Genomic DNA, 17,017 nt, shown 5'->3' with positions numbered 1-17,017 from the left:
TTTCATTAATGTCAAACGTTGTAAATGAAACTTGCTGTTTGACTACTGGATGCAAGAAATGACTTATTTGTTATATATTATGTTATTTGTTTCACAGATCTGAAAGCTGCTTGATCACTAAGTAAATGTAAGTACAGGAACATAACTAAATCTTTATATCACTTATGAAGCTTGTGACATGGATGTATATCCATTATTGAGTATGTATGCATTACAACGATTTGCTCTACTTTACGAATATTATGAATGATAATAGATCTACTTATTGTTAGAGCCTTATCTTTGACTACCTAAGAATATTGACTGGAGAAGATTTAGTAGATCAACGCATCCAAGTAATTGCTATTCTATATGAAACTGTTAACTTTGTAATAACACATTCAATCATTCAGACAAATATAAGCACGAAATGTTTTTCTAAAAAGCTTTGTGATGCAAGTCCTTACACTAATTACAGTCGGAATTTCGACACAAACGATCCCTTGTATTAAACTCTGGATAATAAAATGAGTTTAAAACCCTACGTTATACATTTGCATGTATAGGGCATCAAACAGCTTTTTCTACTAAATGGTGACTTGTTTTTTACTCAAAATTTCCCTGCAAATATTCGAACTACTATCTGAAAGAGAATATTATGAATTAGTTTTGAAAGTGTATATTATGCAAACTCTGACAATGTGTTTATGTATTTACTGCCAAACAGTGATCAAATTCATTCAATGTATTGGTCATGTTGAAATTTTTTCTCTTTTTTTTCTTGCACACACTTTATATTCACAAATTCTTGTATTTAGTGCTATACAACAATTGATCCAACAAAATGTACGTTGTATCATTTTAACTAGTGGTACACTCTATCCAATTGAACCAATAGAAGCTGAATTAAACTTGTAAGTTGATTATGTACACTGAACTAACAGTTTGGTAACATTAAACTGTATAGTGAATACGTATTTATGTTATATATTTACATTTGACTGCATATTTTGTAATAGAATTGCTTCCACATTGTTCATAACAGAAATTAGTTATTTAGAATTTATAAGATCTATTTAATATCTAACAAAATAGAATTCGATGTTTAATAGAGCAGCAATTGTCATTCAAACAAGTACGTAGATAAACTACGGAGTCGTTTGAAATCGAACTAATAAATCGACTTTAAACACTATAACTTAATCATTTCTTAGAACTAAGTTCTAGATTCACAAGACATATTAACACATTAACACAAAAAATGAAGACTGAATACTCCTCTGTGTTTATTTATGAAAAACGTTGTTTCAAACTTGTATGATTCCATGGTTTCTGATTTAATCATTCGTCCCTATAGTTTATTGAGAATGATCAAAATGTGCATTGTTTATGATATAAAATCTGAGAAATATGTTTAGCAATATCATAATTAAGCACAAATAAGATATGGAAATCAGTTTAAGCCAATAGAGTCTTCAAATACAATCCGAACACTGTGCTATCATCACAAATACAATTAAAATATCAAACGACATCTTTCCACTGTAGTATTTTTCACCAAGAAACTGATCAACCTGGTAACCAGATAACTGTATCTGGTTTATCTACATAACGTCCAAAGAAAAAACAACAAATTTTAAAACAATCTACAATTAAAAATACGAAGCTTAAATATACTCTCATAGGAATATCAATTGATAACCAGTGAATAAGAGCAACAGTGTTAATTCATAAATAAATAAGTTTGTAAATGAAAAATGAATTTGCACAAAGTTGTTCAATTTATCTGACCATTAAACGAGTTAGTTTGACATGTTCATTTATGTTATGATTTTTAACTTTATTAATACATTCAAAATAATCATAATTTTAATCATCTAGGAAATTTCCCATATCACTCCGTAATCCTCATGTTATTAATCCAGACCAATTGAATTTATCAATTATACCACGTGGACCCGATGGAGAGAAATTAAATGCCACCTATTCTGTACGAGAAACATCTGCTTATCGAAATTCATTAGGTCTACTATTAAGTATGTTAATTATTATTAATTAAAACTTTGTATTTTTCATAAACGATTACACTGTATCACTGTTTATTAGGGCCCCTAAATTCTCTGATTCAGCTGAGGGCGAGGAGAACTCGCTCTCCACTGCCAGGAAAGTCTCGCTAACTACCTTCTTGCAGTGGTAGTGTTTTTCACGATATCAAGAGAACAAAAAGAGAATGTTCGACGTTTGAACCGAGTTGTTTGAAGTTGGAAAACCCTGATTCTTAACCAATGGTACACATAGGCTCCAGTATCCTGAGGGAACAAATGGCGTATGAACCTATTGTCGATCACCGGCTACCATAAAACTGCATCTCTTAACGTTGCTCCACTGCCTTGTGGATTAGACTTCTAGGTCAAAGGCTCTGGGATCGGCCTCCTGAAAAAAGCAATTTCGGTCTAGGCACCTGGGATCAATATGTTTACAAAATCAATCCAAGTCGTACGACTGAAATGAACTGATAGATATCCACAAAGGTCCTCTTATAAGAGCACTCAATTTACGATGAGCCTGTTGAAGGTGTGCATAATGAGTTATATCTAGCCAAAAACTTAACGTGTACGTTACAATGTAAATGAAATTCTTCAAAAATTCTACTGTCATATAAAGGAAGTTGAAAAATAATCTCATTGAAAATAGTTAGGTTTGATGGTGTAAGATGACACTTCCCTGCTGCCTATATTATGGAAGAATATTTATTAAGTTTTCTAAAAATAATGCTTGATTTGGGGTGAATTTGAGTACTCGGTAGCGTTTTCATTAAACCCAGAAAAAGGCCCGCTGCACTTGACCTTTTTGTGACATTTTGATATGTTAGCTTCATTTTTTCTAACCTTACTGCCAGCGAAAAAATTCCACTGGTCAATTTGAGGTATTCTGCTTTTAAGACCTACCTTTCTTAACCCCTTTGTACGTTGTGGTTAAGCGACATCGCTGAATATACCGCTTAGAAATCACTACTGCCATCACACCATACAGTTAGCAGTACAACTTGGGTCTCTAGCTTTAATTTGGTACTTTTAGTTTTAGGACCTTATTGAATAAGTGTCCCAGCCAATTTGGCTCGATTCGGTCATCAGGATAGGTAAGCTGACCACCATGTCGGCATAGTAGTCATAGTTAAGAATGTATACAAAATTTGCAAATGATTGATACGGAGATTATTGTTTGATTTTTCATTTTCTCAACTTATCAGTATCAAAAGCATTGAAGAACAGAGTTGTTTACGGTTTTTAGTTTTTAAGAAATAATCTACCATCTATCAGTGTATAATTATTTCTACATTTGATTAAACTGACTAAAATTATTGTTCGTTATTTTCATTTCTTTTTTAAATGAAAAACTTCACTGGATTTTTGCTACATCATCAAATGACACAACTTTTGTAATTGATCTCCAGTTCAATTAGCTGAAGTCGTACCTGCTGGTCTATTAATATTTTTTCCATCATATGCGTTTATGTCACAGTGTATCGAATTTTGGAAGGTAGTTTTTTTTAAGGGAATATATTTATTAAGAAATAAAATTATAATAGTTGAGATCATGAGTCAATTCAAGCTAGACCACCATGGAAAACCTGTAAGCTCTAGACGGCCGTTTCGTTCTAGTATGGGACTCTTCTTCCATGATCCCGCCTCGCAATATTCGATCCCAAGATTTCCATGGTGATATAGCTTCAATTGACTCATGATCTCAACTAATAAAATTACTATAATATCAACCAAACCCCTTCTGATACAAGTAAAATTGTTTGATTCATGAATTGATTTTTCTTTCATTTTACACGTTATATTGAAATTTTAATGGATTACAGTGTTGAATGTTTCGATCAAAATACAATTTTGATCTAATCTTCTTACTTGTTTTGTATAAAATTGAAATGGTCAAAATATTGTTATCATTTCTATGCTTATTTGAATGTGTCAAGTTATTTTGTAATAATCGGTTATGTCTCATATTTTACTTTTAGAAGCGTTCATTTAAAGTCCGAGGGGGAATTCATGCTGCTAATTGTATAGAGGTGTTACGGCAGTAGGGCGTTTCTTTCATACAACCAGCATAACAGCAATGCTGCCTTCCCACAAGAAAGGGTCGTGTTAGAAAGGTCGACCCTAAAAATGATCACCTCGTATTATCACGGATTTCTGTCTTTAGCGATAAGATCCCAACAAGTACGGAGCTAACACGAAAATTACTCACAAAAAGGTCGTGTGTGACTGACTTCAAGCAGTTGTCCCTTGGGCACTGCGGTCACGCTCTCAGGCCACTAAGCTTACCTCTAGTCTAATTTCCTTTTAAGGTACATCTAGAGGAATCTCTCCGCGGTGTAGGCAACCGGGAAGTGATAGCCGCCCTCATACCTCTAACAGCACTCAAGACACTGTATTCATAATCAATTTTTCTCTTTAATTTCTATTATTCCTTCTATCTTGACTATCACCTGTAAACGTCCTCCTCACGTGCCACCATAGCCAACGATTTTAGTGCTCAGAATACTGTCCCAAGTCTACTGAAACCCCGTTCCAAAATACACATTGGAACCAACATTCAATTTAATTGATATACAAATGTATCAACTTTCTATTAAATTTTTACAGTTGAGATGATTATGAACTTAATTGATTGTCATGTATATTTCACAATTGGAACGAATAATATACGCGAATATGTATCATTTTTATAGAACTAAATGTACAATTTTTTTTTTTGATTATCAGTATTATCCCTTTATTACATCTCCATATTTAATTTTTCTTTATCTTTTAAATAGAATGGTGATATTTATGAAAAATTATCAAAATTTAAACATATTTTTATTGAACCACGTGAAAAAAGTCAGTTCAACAAGGTGATTATAACAATGCATAATTTCAATATATACTTTGTTCAATCTGGAAAGAAGCATCTTAATAAAGTTTTATTACTCAATTTCATTTATTGATGGTAAATCAGTTGATGAGGTTGTGAATCTTCATCGACTGAGATGGTTGGGCTACGTGTTGCGTATGCCTGAACATCGATTACCGTAACGCGCAATGCTAATCGGTGTTGGAGATGGTTGGAAGGAACTTAGGGGCGGCCAAACTAAAACGTGGCATCAGTGCTTGAAGTCACTAACTTCTAGTCTTAGCCATGTTGGTAGATGCAGACTACTTGGTTGAGGTCCGCGTGACTATGGTAACCAATGGTTGGAGACTCTTGGTGACATAGCTCAGAATCGATCACAATTTGTCTTCCTTTAAACTATGCAATTGAAATCGCTTCAAATCTTTCTTTCTACCAACTAATTCTTTCTCCCTATATTATATCTTTATACGCAACCTTTCTTTTTACATATTACTACCATTGAAGTAACTACTTCTATGAATTTGTTCTTCATCTTGTTGTAGTAATGAGGCATGGGGTCTTGGACCGATGCACATATGTGCCTGGTGCTACGTTGTAGCTGATTGCTTCTAAACTAATGATACAACATATGCGGTTTAGTTGATCCATCAAATAATTTTCACTTACCAAAGTATTCATTATTATGTCATTCGCTTATGAACAAATTGCCCCAATTTTTCAGTACGTTTAACTGAGATGTATGGACAAAAAGCCGATCATTGTATAATTTATCCCTTTAGATTAACAGAGTTTTGCAGACCAAATAAAATTGATGATTTTCACATTCAATTTAATCTGATAATTATCAGTTTTTATGTAATTCACATAGTATGATTTACAGTTTACTACGTTGGATATTTTCGATATGTTTACATTTTATCAAAGTGCTACTTGTTTTCAGTTAAACATAACTTGTTCTGTATTCTTTGAATGTTAATTAGTTCGAAAATGTCATATTTTCTGTGTCATTCAATTTTCGAGGATAGTTGTTATTCGATACCCCCACACACACACACACACACCAAACTGGTTTAACACTGTTATTTGATCTATAATGACGATACTGTTTAAATAATTTAGTGAAATTTAAGATATTTCTGTTTCTATCATAACTAGATATTTAATGAATATCGAAGAACTGCATGTATTGAAAATTCAATCGGCGCAATTCTTTTCGCTGTAATGCGTGGACGTGTAAGTGAAGGGCTAGATTTAGCTGATAATGCTGGTCGAGGTGTCGCTATACTTGGTATACCTTATGCACCAATTCATGATCCTAGAGTACTTCTAAAAATGTCTTATTTAGATGAACAATTTGTTAAATTGAAATCTAATTCAACAAATGATCAACAACAAAAAACTCTGGTTGATAAATATCCAACTGGTCGTCAGTGGTATAATTTACAAGCATGGCGTGCAATCAATCAAGCTGTTGGAAGGTAAATAAAAAAACACTGTTTTTATGACTATTTAATTAATCAATTTTCTTAAATATTTCGATATAATATGTAATTTTATTAGTAGTATAGTTTACAGAACTAAATAAATAAGTTGATAATACTAATTTCAAGATATTTGTGAATTATACAATAACTAATATTTTGAAGTTCATAATTATTGCTTAAGAATTACATACGATTCTCTTTGATCGATCAAAATCACTAATAAAAAGTCGTAAGATCCTATTTCGTTAACTACAGAAGGAGTTATTAGCCCGACTAGCATATTTAATAAGACTTTATTTTTAGTAACCATACAACTTTTGACTCGAGCTCAGGAATAATGTACTATGAGGCTGTTGAACACGTTTAAGATTCCGTCGTTGATTTATCAATCCGGTTATTATCTGCTTAAAGGAACTGAATCATAGACATACTCAAGGACGTCTAGTTTTAGTTATATGCATTGATATCACACTTAATTCTGTTAAGCTAGACATTGTGTAGTATTGCTTATTACTAAAATAGCCTATGGAAGATATATATCAGTGTGTGAATTTATATTGACAAAATTGCTCAACACATTGTTCGCCTGTTAATACGGACATGTTAGGATGTTGTTTTTATGTTAAAATTGTTGTTATTCGTTTATTTGTGATATGACTTGCTAATCGAACGTTGTATTCAGTTCCTAAGCTATTCTCGTAACCCGCAAGCTGGAACTTGGGTTTCCCGAAAATTCTGGGATGTTGCTGAACATAGTAGTAGTATAGTAATCAGCCAATCAAAAACTACATGTGATTTCTCACTTCCTTGATGTTTCTGGTTAAACTTCAAGTGAACGCTGATTGGATAAAATGCGTCTTAGTGTTTTCCTGAACCTTTCTTGTACTTTGCGAGAAGTTTTCTGAATCACCCCCAGAATTTGTTATTAATTAATCATGATGATCACACCCGATATTTTTGATGTGGTATTAGTCACTAAGATAATTCACTCTTTCTTTGCTTTCTAATAATAAAAAAAATTTCTTACATAAACCCTTGTTTTTATGAATATATAACTGTTTTGCCCATAAATTTACGTTGTTTCTATACTGCTCATATTCCATTTTAAACAATACTGTTTTGTACAGATTTCAATAATTCTTTTTTTGTTCATTTTAATCTATTTAAAATAGAGTAATTCGTCATTACAAAGATTATGGTATTATATATTTATGTGATGAACGTTTTGCATCAAATAATGCCCAAATGAATTTAGCTGGTTGGATGCAAACAAAATGCAAAATATACAATAAGGTGGAATTAGTTGTAAAAGATACATATGAATTCTTTTGTAATATGCGCAATAAAGTAAGTTACTTTCAATTGTTATTCATTGTTAGAAATGATTTTCATTGAGAATGGGTTTTGTGGAGAGTTTTTGGAAATTTCACAGGTTGAAATCATGAGTCAGTTGAAGCTAGACCACCTGGTATGGGACTCCTCAGCAGTGCGTCTGTCAGCTGTTCTCCATGCATGACTTTGCAGTGTAGTCCGTCATATGAATTCAGGATGATGTTGACGATTTTCTCACATACCCATTACATAGTATCGAAGAATTTTCCATAATTTCCTCCTATTCGCACTGTCATATGCTTTCTCATAATCAAGGAAGTTGATGTATAGTGATGAGTTCCATTCAAATGATTGTTCAACGATGATCCTCCGTATCGCATCATAATTCGGTTTACAACAATCTTTTTACCATCAAATGAGTTTACATTTTGGCCCTGCTGATTGGAAACTAGATCTGATAACTACATATAAAGAAAATCTAATTTTCTCTCGTTGGCTTAATATTTTAAGAATGAAAATTGTGATACATTTAAAGAGGAAATAAAATATTATCATTGTTTACTTACTCGACCATTACCATATTTCTATTTGGATTCAAACAAATTTAACTTATTTCTAGACAGACTATTGAATTGTATAACTGTAACTTCTTTAATCTACTAAACTGAATAATACTGAATAATTTTACTAGTCTCCTAACGTCAGTAGTCAGTCTTTCCGAGTACGATGATAATTTTATAAAAGTTTTAATATAAAATCTTTCCCATCCAAAACATAAATTCGATATTACTCTAGACTGATATAATTGATTAGGATTATAAAATAATATCATTGTTTTCACTTCTCTATATAGATGGTTTCCTTTATTTACAGTATCCATCCATCGATCGACCTGTTGATACTACTTCAATTGTAAATAATATGTTAACTGAGAAAAGTTCACTGCGATCAGTAAATCGAACACAAGCATCTTTAGAAAGATCTAACTTGATATCAAATCTCCCTTCAGCTTTTGAAGTAATTCAATTCGTATTTAGTAATTTTAATAGCATACATCATTTTATGCTTATTATAACTATTTTGAAGAGAATTTTTCTGATATACTCACTGTATCATGAGTAGTTTAGAACTATAAAGAGCTTATTGATTACTTATTTATACTTTAATCCTCTAAGCTGTTTACTTTCTTGATCTAGTGTTTTATCAATAAAAAATATGGATTAACAGTGATCTTATCACAGTGGTGCACCGTTTTAGGTTGCATTGCATCCAGTTTGTAAAGTCTTAGATCATAGGAGGAGACTGTAAAAATGTATCGTTTTCCTCCCCAGTTTCTTCTCACTTCGACGAAACTCCAGTCTGACGGCAACATAAATAGTCGACTAGTTCTGCCTCTACTTTCGCGCCTAATACTACGCCCATATCAGCCAAACTGGATGAGGTTGCAACAGAGTCCCTTTATAAACGCGCGTGAAACTAGCTTTACGACTCAACAGACGGAGAACGAGTCTTAATTATCTAACTATTCTTAAATACAGGTTCTGTATTTAAAGCAAACGTTCTCAAAACTTACCAAAAATATAGCTAAACCTACCTTTCATCCGACCTGCATCAGTATGTGTATGTTGATTGAGCCTAGTTTGCAAGTCATTCTTCGTTCCAGAACGGCTGTTTCAAACTTCTACCATTCATTTACTTGCAATCATTTAGACGGAACAGAATTTTCATCATAGACAAACTGCTGGGTAAGATGAGAAAGAAAAGAATGCTTGAAATGGAAATGAAGGGTAATAGATAAGTAACGCAATGTCAAGTGAAGCCGAACATAACCAGGTAATTGTGAATATGGTTTGCCAGAATTCGGAGTACGAATACCCTGCATTTGTGGACAAAAATACGAATAACTGGATTTGATAGCGAATAAACAGCTGTACATTAGTAGTATGTTCAAAATATACAGAATGAGAATAACTTCATTTTAGTATGTGGTTTAAAATTTCATCGTCTTGATTGTGGAGTTTATCTTAAACACTTTCTGAGATAAAAGTGAATTATCCGCGTCACTTAACACTACTGATTGCATAAATTTATTCCTTCTTTTCGTATAGCCGTTCAGTGGTTCTTTAAACTCTACTAGCACTCTTGGGTTTGTTTGATTACAGGTTTACTATTGATTATAATGTGTAGTACATATCCCAAGCACTTTAGTAGGTACGTCATCACCTATTTACTTACCATTTTTAATTAGGCTTAAGACTGCTTGCTTTCTACCTCGATTGCAGGTCTGTTTTAAACGATAATATTTCAGCGATTTCATAAGATCCTAATAATGCATGCAAATGATTTTGATTATTGCCACAAACCATCCGGCAAGTTCACTGCTTCCCGTATTGTTGTGTTGAGATTTACATAATCTATTCTGTGAACTCTCATACTATCTAATAGTTGAATTCATTAGTCATATTAGTCGTTTAAAGCTAGACCACTATGGATAACCTGGACAGCCGTTTCGTCCTAGTATGGGGCTCCTCAAAAATGTACATCCACGACCTCACTCGTGGGATTCGAACGCTTAACCTCTAGACCACTCAACCGGCATCCAACTGCGTTGATAGTTCGTAGTTATTAGTGATAATATCATGATGTCTTTCTCCTTTTATGCACTGATATATATATATATATATATATATATATATATATATATATAAATTAACACAATGTTGGTTACTTATTTCACTTCTCTCACTAACCCTTTAAATTAAGCTGAATATATTCAGTCCAAATGTGAATGATTCAGTTACTCTCATAACAAGTTATCATTCGAATCACTCACAGTGTTCATCAAAACTTCATGAATGTAATGTTGATTATAAAATAGATTCGATCTCGTCATCAGCATCCATATTTGATACGGTGTACATTGAATCAGAGAATATAGACCAGGTAAGCAATTTAACAATAAATGTATAGATTTCAGTCTTGGAATTTATGTTGATAGTTTCATTAATATTGGTTGAAAGGAAATTTTCCAGCATATTGACAGTTTCATGGAGCCTAGTTGTTGTACTAGCTGGTTTGATTTCTAGTCTAAACAAAAAACATCGTTGATATTTCATTTGTAGCTCTACCGATATATTCAGTTTCTCATCAATATTTAATAAAATGATGGAGTACTTTAAAAAAATAATTTCCTCTATTGTATTCTGTGGGTATGATCTTTCAACTAGGAGCGTCATTGTTCTGAACCATACCTTCTGAGGTTCGGTAGATTTTCACTTGTAGTTTTTACTTATAGTCTGCTACATGAAGCTGTTCGGAGTTGTTGATACTCAGAGCCATCGCTGTCTACAAATGGAAGGTAACGACTTCAATTCGACAAAATAAAAAATGAACATTCGTAAGTTTTGTTGGCTAAGTATGATTTACCGTTTGTAAAATTTCGAAGTTAGATTAAATGTTTCATATAAGAGTATTGTAACATTTCAGCAGGTAAATTCATTCGGTATTTATTCTTTGCCATATCGATCTGTGACATCTTTTCATGTGAACGTATAAAATTATAAAACCTGAGTCACTGGCCGTTGCTACTAAGCAGTGATTAATTTAGCGAGGTTTATGTGAAATCTTAAACAAAAATCATACTTAAGAACTATAATTTATTTGATTTATCATTTATATGTTCGAAGATATAGTTGATTTCGCGATTTCTTTCAAGTTTCATTTCCTTTTTCTAATCGTGCGTTAACGTTTTTTCACTGTTTGTTTGAACATGTTTACTATATCTCTGTTATGACCTTGCGTCTCCCAATTATTTTGTTTTTGCCAAAATCCCCGTCGCCAATTGTTATGACCTTGGATGTCTTGTTTTGCTATCACGCGACCTATCGACCAATCCGGATACGACTTATACGAATCTTCGCACTAGGCCAACCAATGACGTTCAACCGGTGTGGGCAGTTTAGTGTCCTTATTGGTCCTATGTCCTACGAGCCCTTCCACTTGAGTCCAGAACAAGATACCAGCTTCCGAATCAGAGCAGATCGTTTATTTCAAACATACTCGGTTTATATATCAACCAGACAGACCGCAACGTACCATAAAATAGGAAATAATATTTGTACACAAATAAGCCCAGAAAGTGGCTGTGCACGAGGGGGACAGTGAATAATAGACTGAGCATAGATTAAGAACCGTAAATCGTATAATAATAAATTATAGGTCAAAATAAAGCTTATCGTAAAAGGAATATAAATATACATAGTGTAATTGTTGAGTAGTTATACAATAAGAATATTTATAGAATATTAGTCCATGAATAGTCCTCGGGAGTTACCTGTAATTTAATCTCCACTCGGATATAACAATCTCAATAGTTGAAATCATGAGTCAATTGAAGCTAGACCACCATGGATGACGGCTCACTGGTCAAATGGTTGAGCGCTCGCACGCGAGACTGGGTTCGAATCTCGCGGGGGCGGGATCGTGGGTGCGCACTGCTGACGATTACCATACTAGGACGTAACGGCCGTTCAGTGCTTCCAGATTTTCCATGGTGGTCTAACTTCAATTGACTCATGATTTCAACTATTGAAATTACTAAAATCTCCACAAAATCCCTTCTGATATTTATTATATATTTTATTATCTTTAAAGTTACTAATTAAACTTTCTTGATGGTTTTATATTTATGTTCTCAGAATAAATATATATCAAATTCTAATTCATACTCTGGTGATCTATTAGAACAGAAGTTATTACAACGAAAACCATGTAAACGAATAAAACTTTTGGAACAGAAAAATAATTCTACAGAATTATCAGAAAATGTTTCATCTACAACTATTTTAAATAATGATAATTCTTTATCATCTAAATATATGACCTTGTTAAAATCTGTTCTTAAATCGAATGGAACCAATGAATCTGTTTATGCAAGTCGTCTAAATGATTTTAAACAAGTTATGAAAGAATATAGACAAGCTATAACACTAAATCAAAATACATTGATCAATCAGTCTAATCAACTGGTAGAAGTATTATTCACTCAATTATCTAGAATATTTATACCATTAGAAGCACCTGGACTTTTACAAGGTAAGATATCCTATATATGAATAGATATCGTGTAGTCTATCTAGGACACCATAATAGTCAGTTTCTCTTAGCGCGTGTGGTGCTAAAAGTACTTGAGATCAGTCAAATATGAATGGGAAATATTTATCATTCTTGTTGTTTTGCATAGATTACTTCATTGAAAGTATTGATCATTCGTCTTTCCATTCCCTCAACTAATTTCAGACCATAAAAGCTGTTTTAAATTATTCAATATTTAGAAAGCCATCACATTCAGTTAGTCAAATGTAATGAACAGTTTGGTAGGTATGTACCTCAGTTCAAGTTGATATGCACCACTAGCACAGCGAGATGAAATTGTCAGACCAAATCTCAGAATAGAAGAGGTATTAACAGTATGAGTGGTAATTGGAAAGATTACGCATCGAAGATACGATCCCAGAAGAGAATATAAGTTAGTGAAATACACACAAAAAACGTTATGGAGAACTTAGAACATCAGGATTTGAGGGAAGACAAAAAAGCTAGTGCACCTGCGACATTGCAAGAGATTTTGACGACATCATTAAAAGTCTTTAACCACTAGTTACGACGATCACGCGGACCATAACCAGATAGTCTACACCTACCAACATGAACCAGTTCATCAGTCAGTTACTTCATGGACTGATGCCATGTCTTGCTTCGAGCAACTCTAGCTTTCTTTCAACTTGCTCCCACATTAGACATCACCTACCTTGGTGAGCATTTTGTCAGCACCTTCACCAAACAGAACTATATCATCTTGGTATTCTAAGTTAACAAGTGAATCTCCTACAAGAGCGACCCTCGAAAAGTCAGACGATGAAAGTGTTATCTTTAAAAGCATGTTAATGACAAGGTTGCATAAAGATGAGTAAGCGAAAAACCCTGAGAAACACCACTTGAAGTAACCAGTTCCGATGACAGTTCGCCATAAACTCTGAATCGACCAGTACTGTTCAAGTAGGGAGTTTGTACAGAGTTAGCATGCTTCTTTGGCAATCCTTTCAATGACAGACATTGCTACAAAAGCTGTCAATCCGTGAAGTCGTATACCGCATGAAGATCAAGGAATACAACTACTGTCGGAGGGTACGTCTATTTCCAAAATCTGCCGAGCAGTGAATATTTAGTCTACACATCCATGTTGAGGTTTGAAACCAGTCTTGTCTTATCAGGTTTGCTCTTAGTGAACCGCAACTTAGCGTCGGATTATTATTGAAACTGGTTTAGATATTATAGTAGTAGTCAGATTGATTTCTCTGTGATTGTCGCAAGAACATTTTGTCGTTCCTCATAAACTAGGACGATTATTGAAAGAGACTAGTCAAATTGGATTACATCCAGTTTCCAGATTTTAGCTAAGACCTCAGTTAATTTAAGTGCTAAACCTAGAACACCAGCCTTAAAAATTTTAGGAGTGAGTCCTTCGAACCCTGCTGCTCTCCATCGCTGTAGTTTCCTTATAGCATTTTCAGCCTCACTGAGAGTTGGAGAACATACATGAATTCATCAATCATGTAGTTTGGAGACAGTAAATAACTGAAGTTTCGGACTCAAAAACTGAGTACCACACTGCCGTGCATGGGTGACTTAGATGGTCTTATTTTAAAAAGACTGAAAATAAAAATTATTATATTTTTCACAGTCCAATTATTCACTGTCGAAAAGTCAGCGTTTATCTTTCACCGAAACCAAAACAGCATATTAACGATTGTTTCAAATCCCATTGAGTCTATCAATTTAAATATATATGCGGAAAGATATATTTAAGTAGGAGTGATCGTGATCTTCAAGTAGTGGTGGCTGAACATATATCTAAATAGCTACAAATAAGTGAATGTCATTGATCCAATAAGATCCCTCCATTGTGAATACATATGGTTTTGAACGCATATAGGATTGGTATCAAGTTAGATGTTTTCCGTGAATGGTGTCTTGACAAGTATGTGATCAGATTTTTCGAAATGTATTGCGTGAATTTAGCATGTGATTTTGATAACCTTCGTCTTCTCATCAAAATTTATCAAAGCGACTAATTATTTTATACTTCTAAATGATATACAGAAGAAATTAATATTGTTCTGATTGGGTTAATAAAACAATAAGTGTGTGCTAAACTACTTATATTGTCCATGTGAGATATTTTGCGTTTTAATATAAGAAATCATATCTCGAATTTTCAGTTCTTATTGTCTATAAGAAATCTACATTAATTCACTCACCATACACTTGGATATGAGCCAAATTCTAGGTATGAAGGTCAATAATATTCTCATTGTCTAAACCGTAATATAGATGGGGCGGAAATTTGAACCAGGGAGTTAGTGTTTGAAAGTCTGACTCCTTAATTACTATTTGTAGGCATTTCATAGAAATCCACAGGTCGCCTACAATGATGTTGAAACATTTGTGCACAAATTGTCAATTCTAACATGTATAGTAAATGTCTTTCAGAAAATATAACTTCTTGTCTTGAAAATATCGGTTTTATTAATAAACAATCTATTCTTTTGCAATATATTTGTACGTATCTGTATGTGTCTACTACATATGTTTATTGTTAGATGCCATTTGTTTTATCTTACCGGAGCATCGTAAACGTTATGCTGAATTGTGTCATAATTTGACGGGGTTACCAATTATTCAATCAAATTCAATAAATAAGTCTGTAGATACTTCAAATCAAGGTATGTAATCGATTAAAATAAGCTTATATACGTTGTACTCAGATTATTATTTCATTGTTTTGCAAAAAACCACCCGAAAATTCGGCTTTTTTCATCATCAGTCAATACGACTTGTAACATTGAATTATGGATGTTGCATTCTAACATATGAATTTCTAGCGCTGTTTTTCGATTTTTTTTCATGGAGTAAAACCAAGAAATGTTCTAGTAGTTAACCAAATCTGAATAGTCATCAAAAGCATGTCTGGTATTCCCTGTTTATTCTTTTGGGGTGATGTCAGAATGCTAATGATAATCATCATAGTTTTTAATATTCCCCTCAGTACTACTCTATAGTTGTGCAACGTCAATATTTCTTTGGAGAAATAATTAAATATTATTTACGAAGTAATACCCCAATACAGTGGAATCACTAAACGAGTTGCTTCAAATTCCAGATGTAAATGATTAATCCGGTTGTTGAGATACTAAACTCATATCAAATAAAGCGCTTTATTCATTTTTTTTGTTACGTACACCTAAGTTAAAAAATATTCTTTGTCCATAGACTACTAAAAAACTTAAGTACGAAGAAATGTAGAAACTATATTTAATCTGTAATTGCTAAGAATCCTTTGCGTCAATAATAAGATAGATTTCAGCAAAATATGTTGTATGACTTTTTTTAAGTATTGTACTCCATATTTTTCCAAGTGTCTCGCAGCCTAGCAATTAATTCAAATCAGCCAGTGAAACTAGAGAATATACCTGAAGTCTCAATGAAATGTTGCAAATGCTCAGCTGATCCGGCACAAGTCCCAGTGATATCATGCTGTAAGCACATAGCTTGTTTTAAATGTTGGCGACATATCATCGACAAAGTAAGTACTATTTACTATATTTAAGTAATTTAGAATCTGAAACAATATTGTTCGATTATGTATATATACTGAGTTTGACGTTTATTCCTAACTCCATCCTTAATTTGTGCTATTTGTTAGATTACCTATTAGTTCACTTTTTTTTTTTTCAAAACAAGCGTATTAACACCCATTCTTGTTTTGAATTTTAGGGTGATCATCAATGTCCTGTATGTAGAAAATTACTGAGACGACGTGACTTATCACGTTTGATACAAAAAAAGGATACGGAACGAAATTTTTAAATTTTATTATTCAAAAAACTGTGAATCCATAAGCTGAGGAATTGTGTTCGTTATTCTTATTTTTATACGAGAATAAAATAGATCGCCCCTATACAATGTTTCTTAATAACAATGACAATTTTTCTTTATTTTGTCTTTTGCTCTTGATATTATGATCTCGGATCACAGGCTTAGTGTATTAGAATCAGATCAAAGCTTGTATAAGTAAACATCACAGAAACCTATCCCAGTAACTCATGAAATCATTTGAGAATACGGAAAAAATGCTCTTCAAAACTAAAAGTAAATTATAGTTCACTACATATGCTCTGAACAGTTGCAATGTGTTTCGAGTCACTCTTTCAAAATGAGGGCTTTATGAAACACATGCATATTGGCGAATCAGACAATGC

General features: G+C 33.1%; 1 protein-coding gene across 2 annotated transcripts in view; it reads left to right on the top strand.

The window, feature by feature from the left end:
• Positions 1–16,738, top strand: part of RTEL1_1 (Regulator of telomere elongation helicase 1) — a 46,076-nt gene extending 29,338 nt beyond the window's left edge. Inside the window, exons 14-25 of one of the 2 annotated variants that reach the window (XM_051217622.1) lie at positions 798–893; positions 1,861–2,015; positions 3,434–3,519; positions 4,805–4,882; positions 6,037–6,359; positions 7,538–7,712; positions 8,571–8,714; positions 10,461–10,640; positions 12,395–12,791; positions 15,359–15,481; positions 16,175–16,341; positions 16,533–16,738. In XM_051217622.1, the coding sequence (XP_051065036.1) occupies positions 798–893; positions 1,861–2,015; positions 3,434–3,519; positions 4,805–4,882; positions 6,037–6,359; positions 7,538–7,712; positions 8,571–8,714; positions 10,461–10,640; positions 12,395–12,791; positions 15,359–15,481; positions 16,175–16,341; positions 16,533–16,625 (2,017 nt within the window). In that variant the 3' untranslated portion in view covers positions 16,626–16,738. Of the gene's footprint in view, positions 1–97; positions 128–797; positions 894–1,860; positions 4,698–4,804; positions 4,883–6,036; positions 6,360–7,537; positions 7,713–8,570; positions 8,715–10,460; positions 10,641–12,394; positions 12,792–15,358; positions 15,482–16,174; positions 16,342–16,532 lie in introns of those variants that run through there. The other variant, XM_051217623.1, reaches the window with a different exon arrangement.
• Positions 16,739–17,017: the final 279 nt, after the last annotated feature.

This window comes from Schistosoma haematobium, chromosome 5 (assembly GCF_000699445.3).
Source record: "Schistosoma haematobium chromosome 5, whole genome shotgun sequence".
In the NCBI taxonomy this organism is placed as follows: domain Eukaryota; kingdom Metazoa; phylum Platyhelminthes; class Trematoda; order Strigeidida; family Schistosomatidae; genus Schistosoma; species Schistosoma haematobium.
This window is presented reverse-complemented; position numbering and strand designations above follow the sequence as displayed.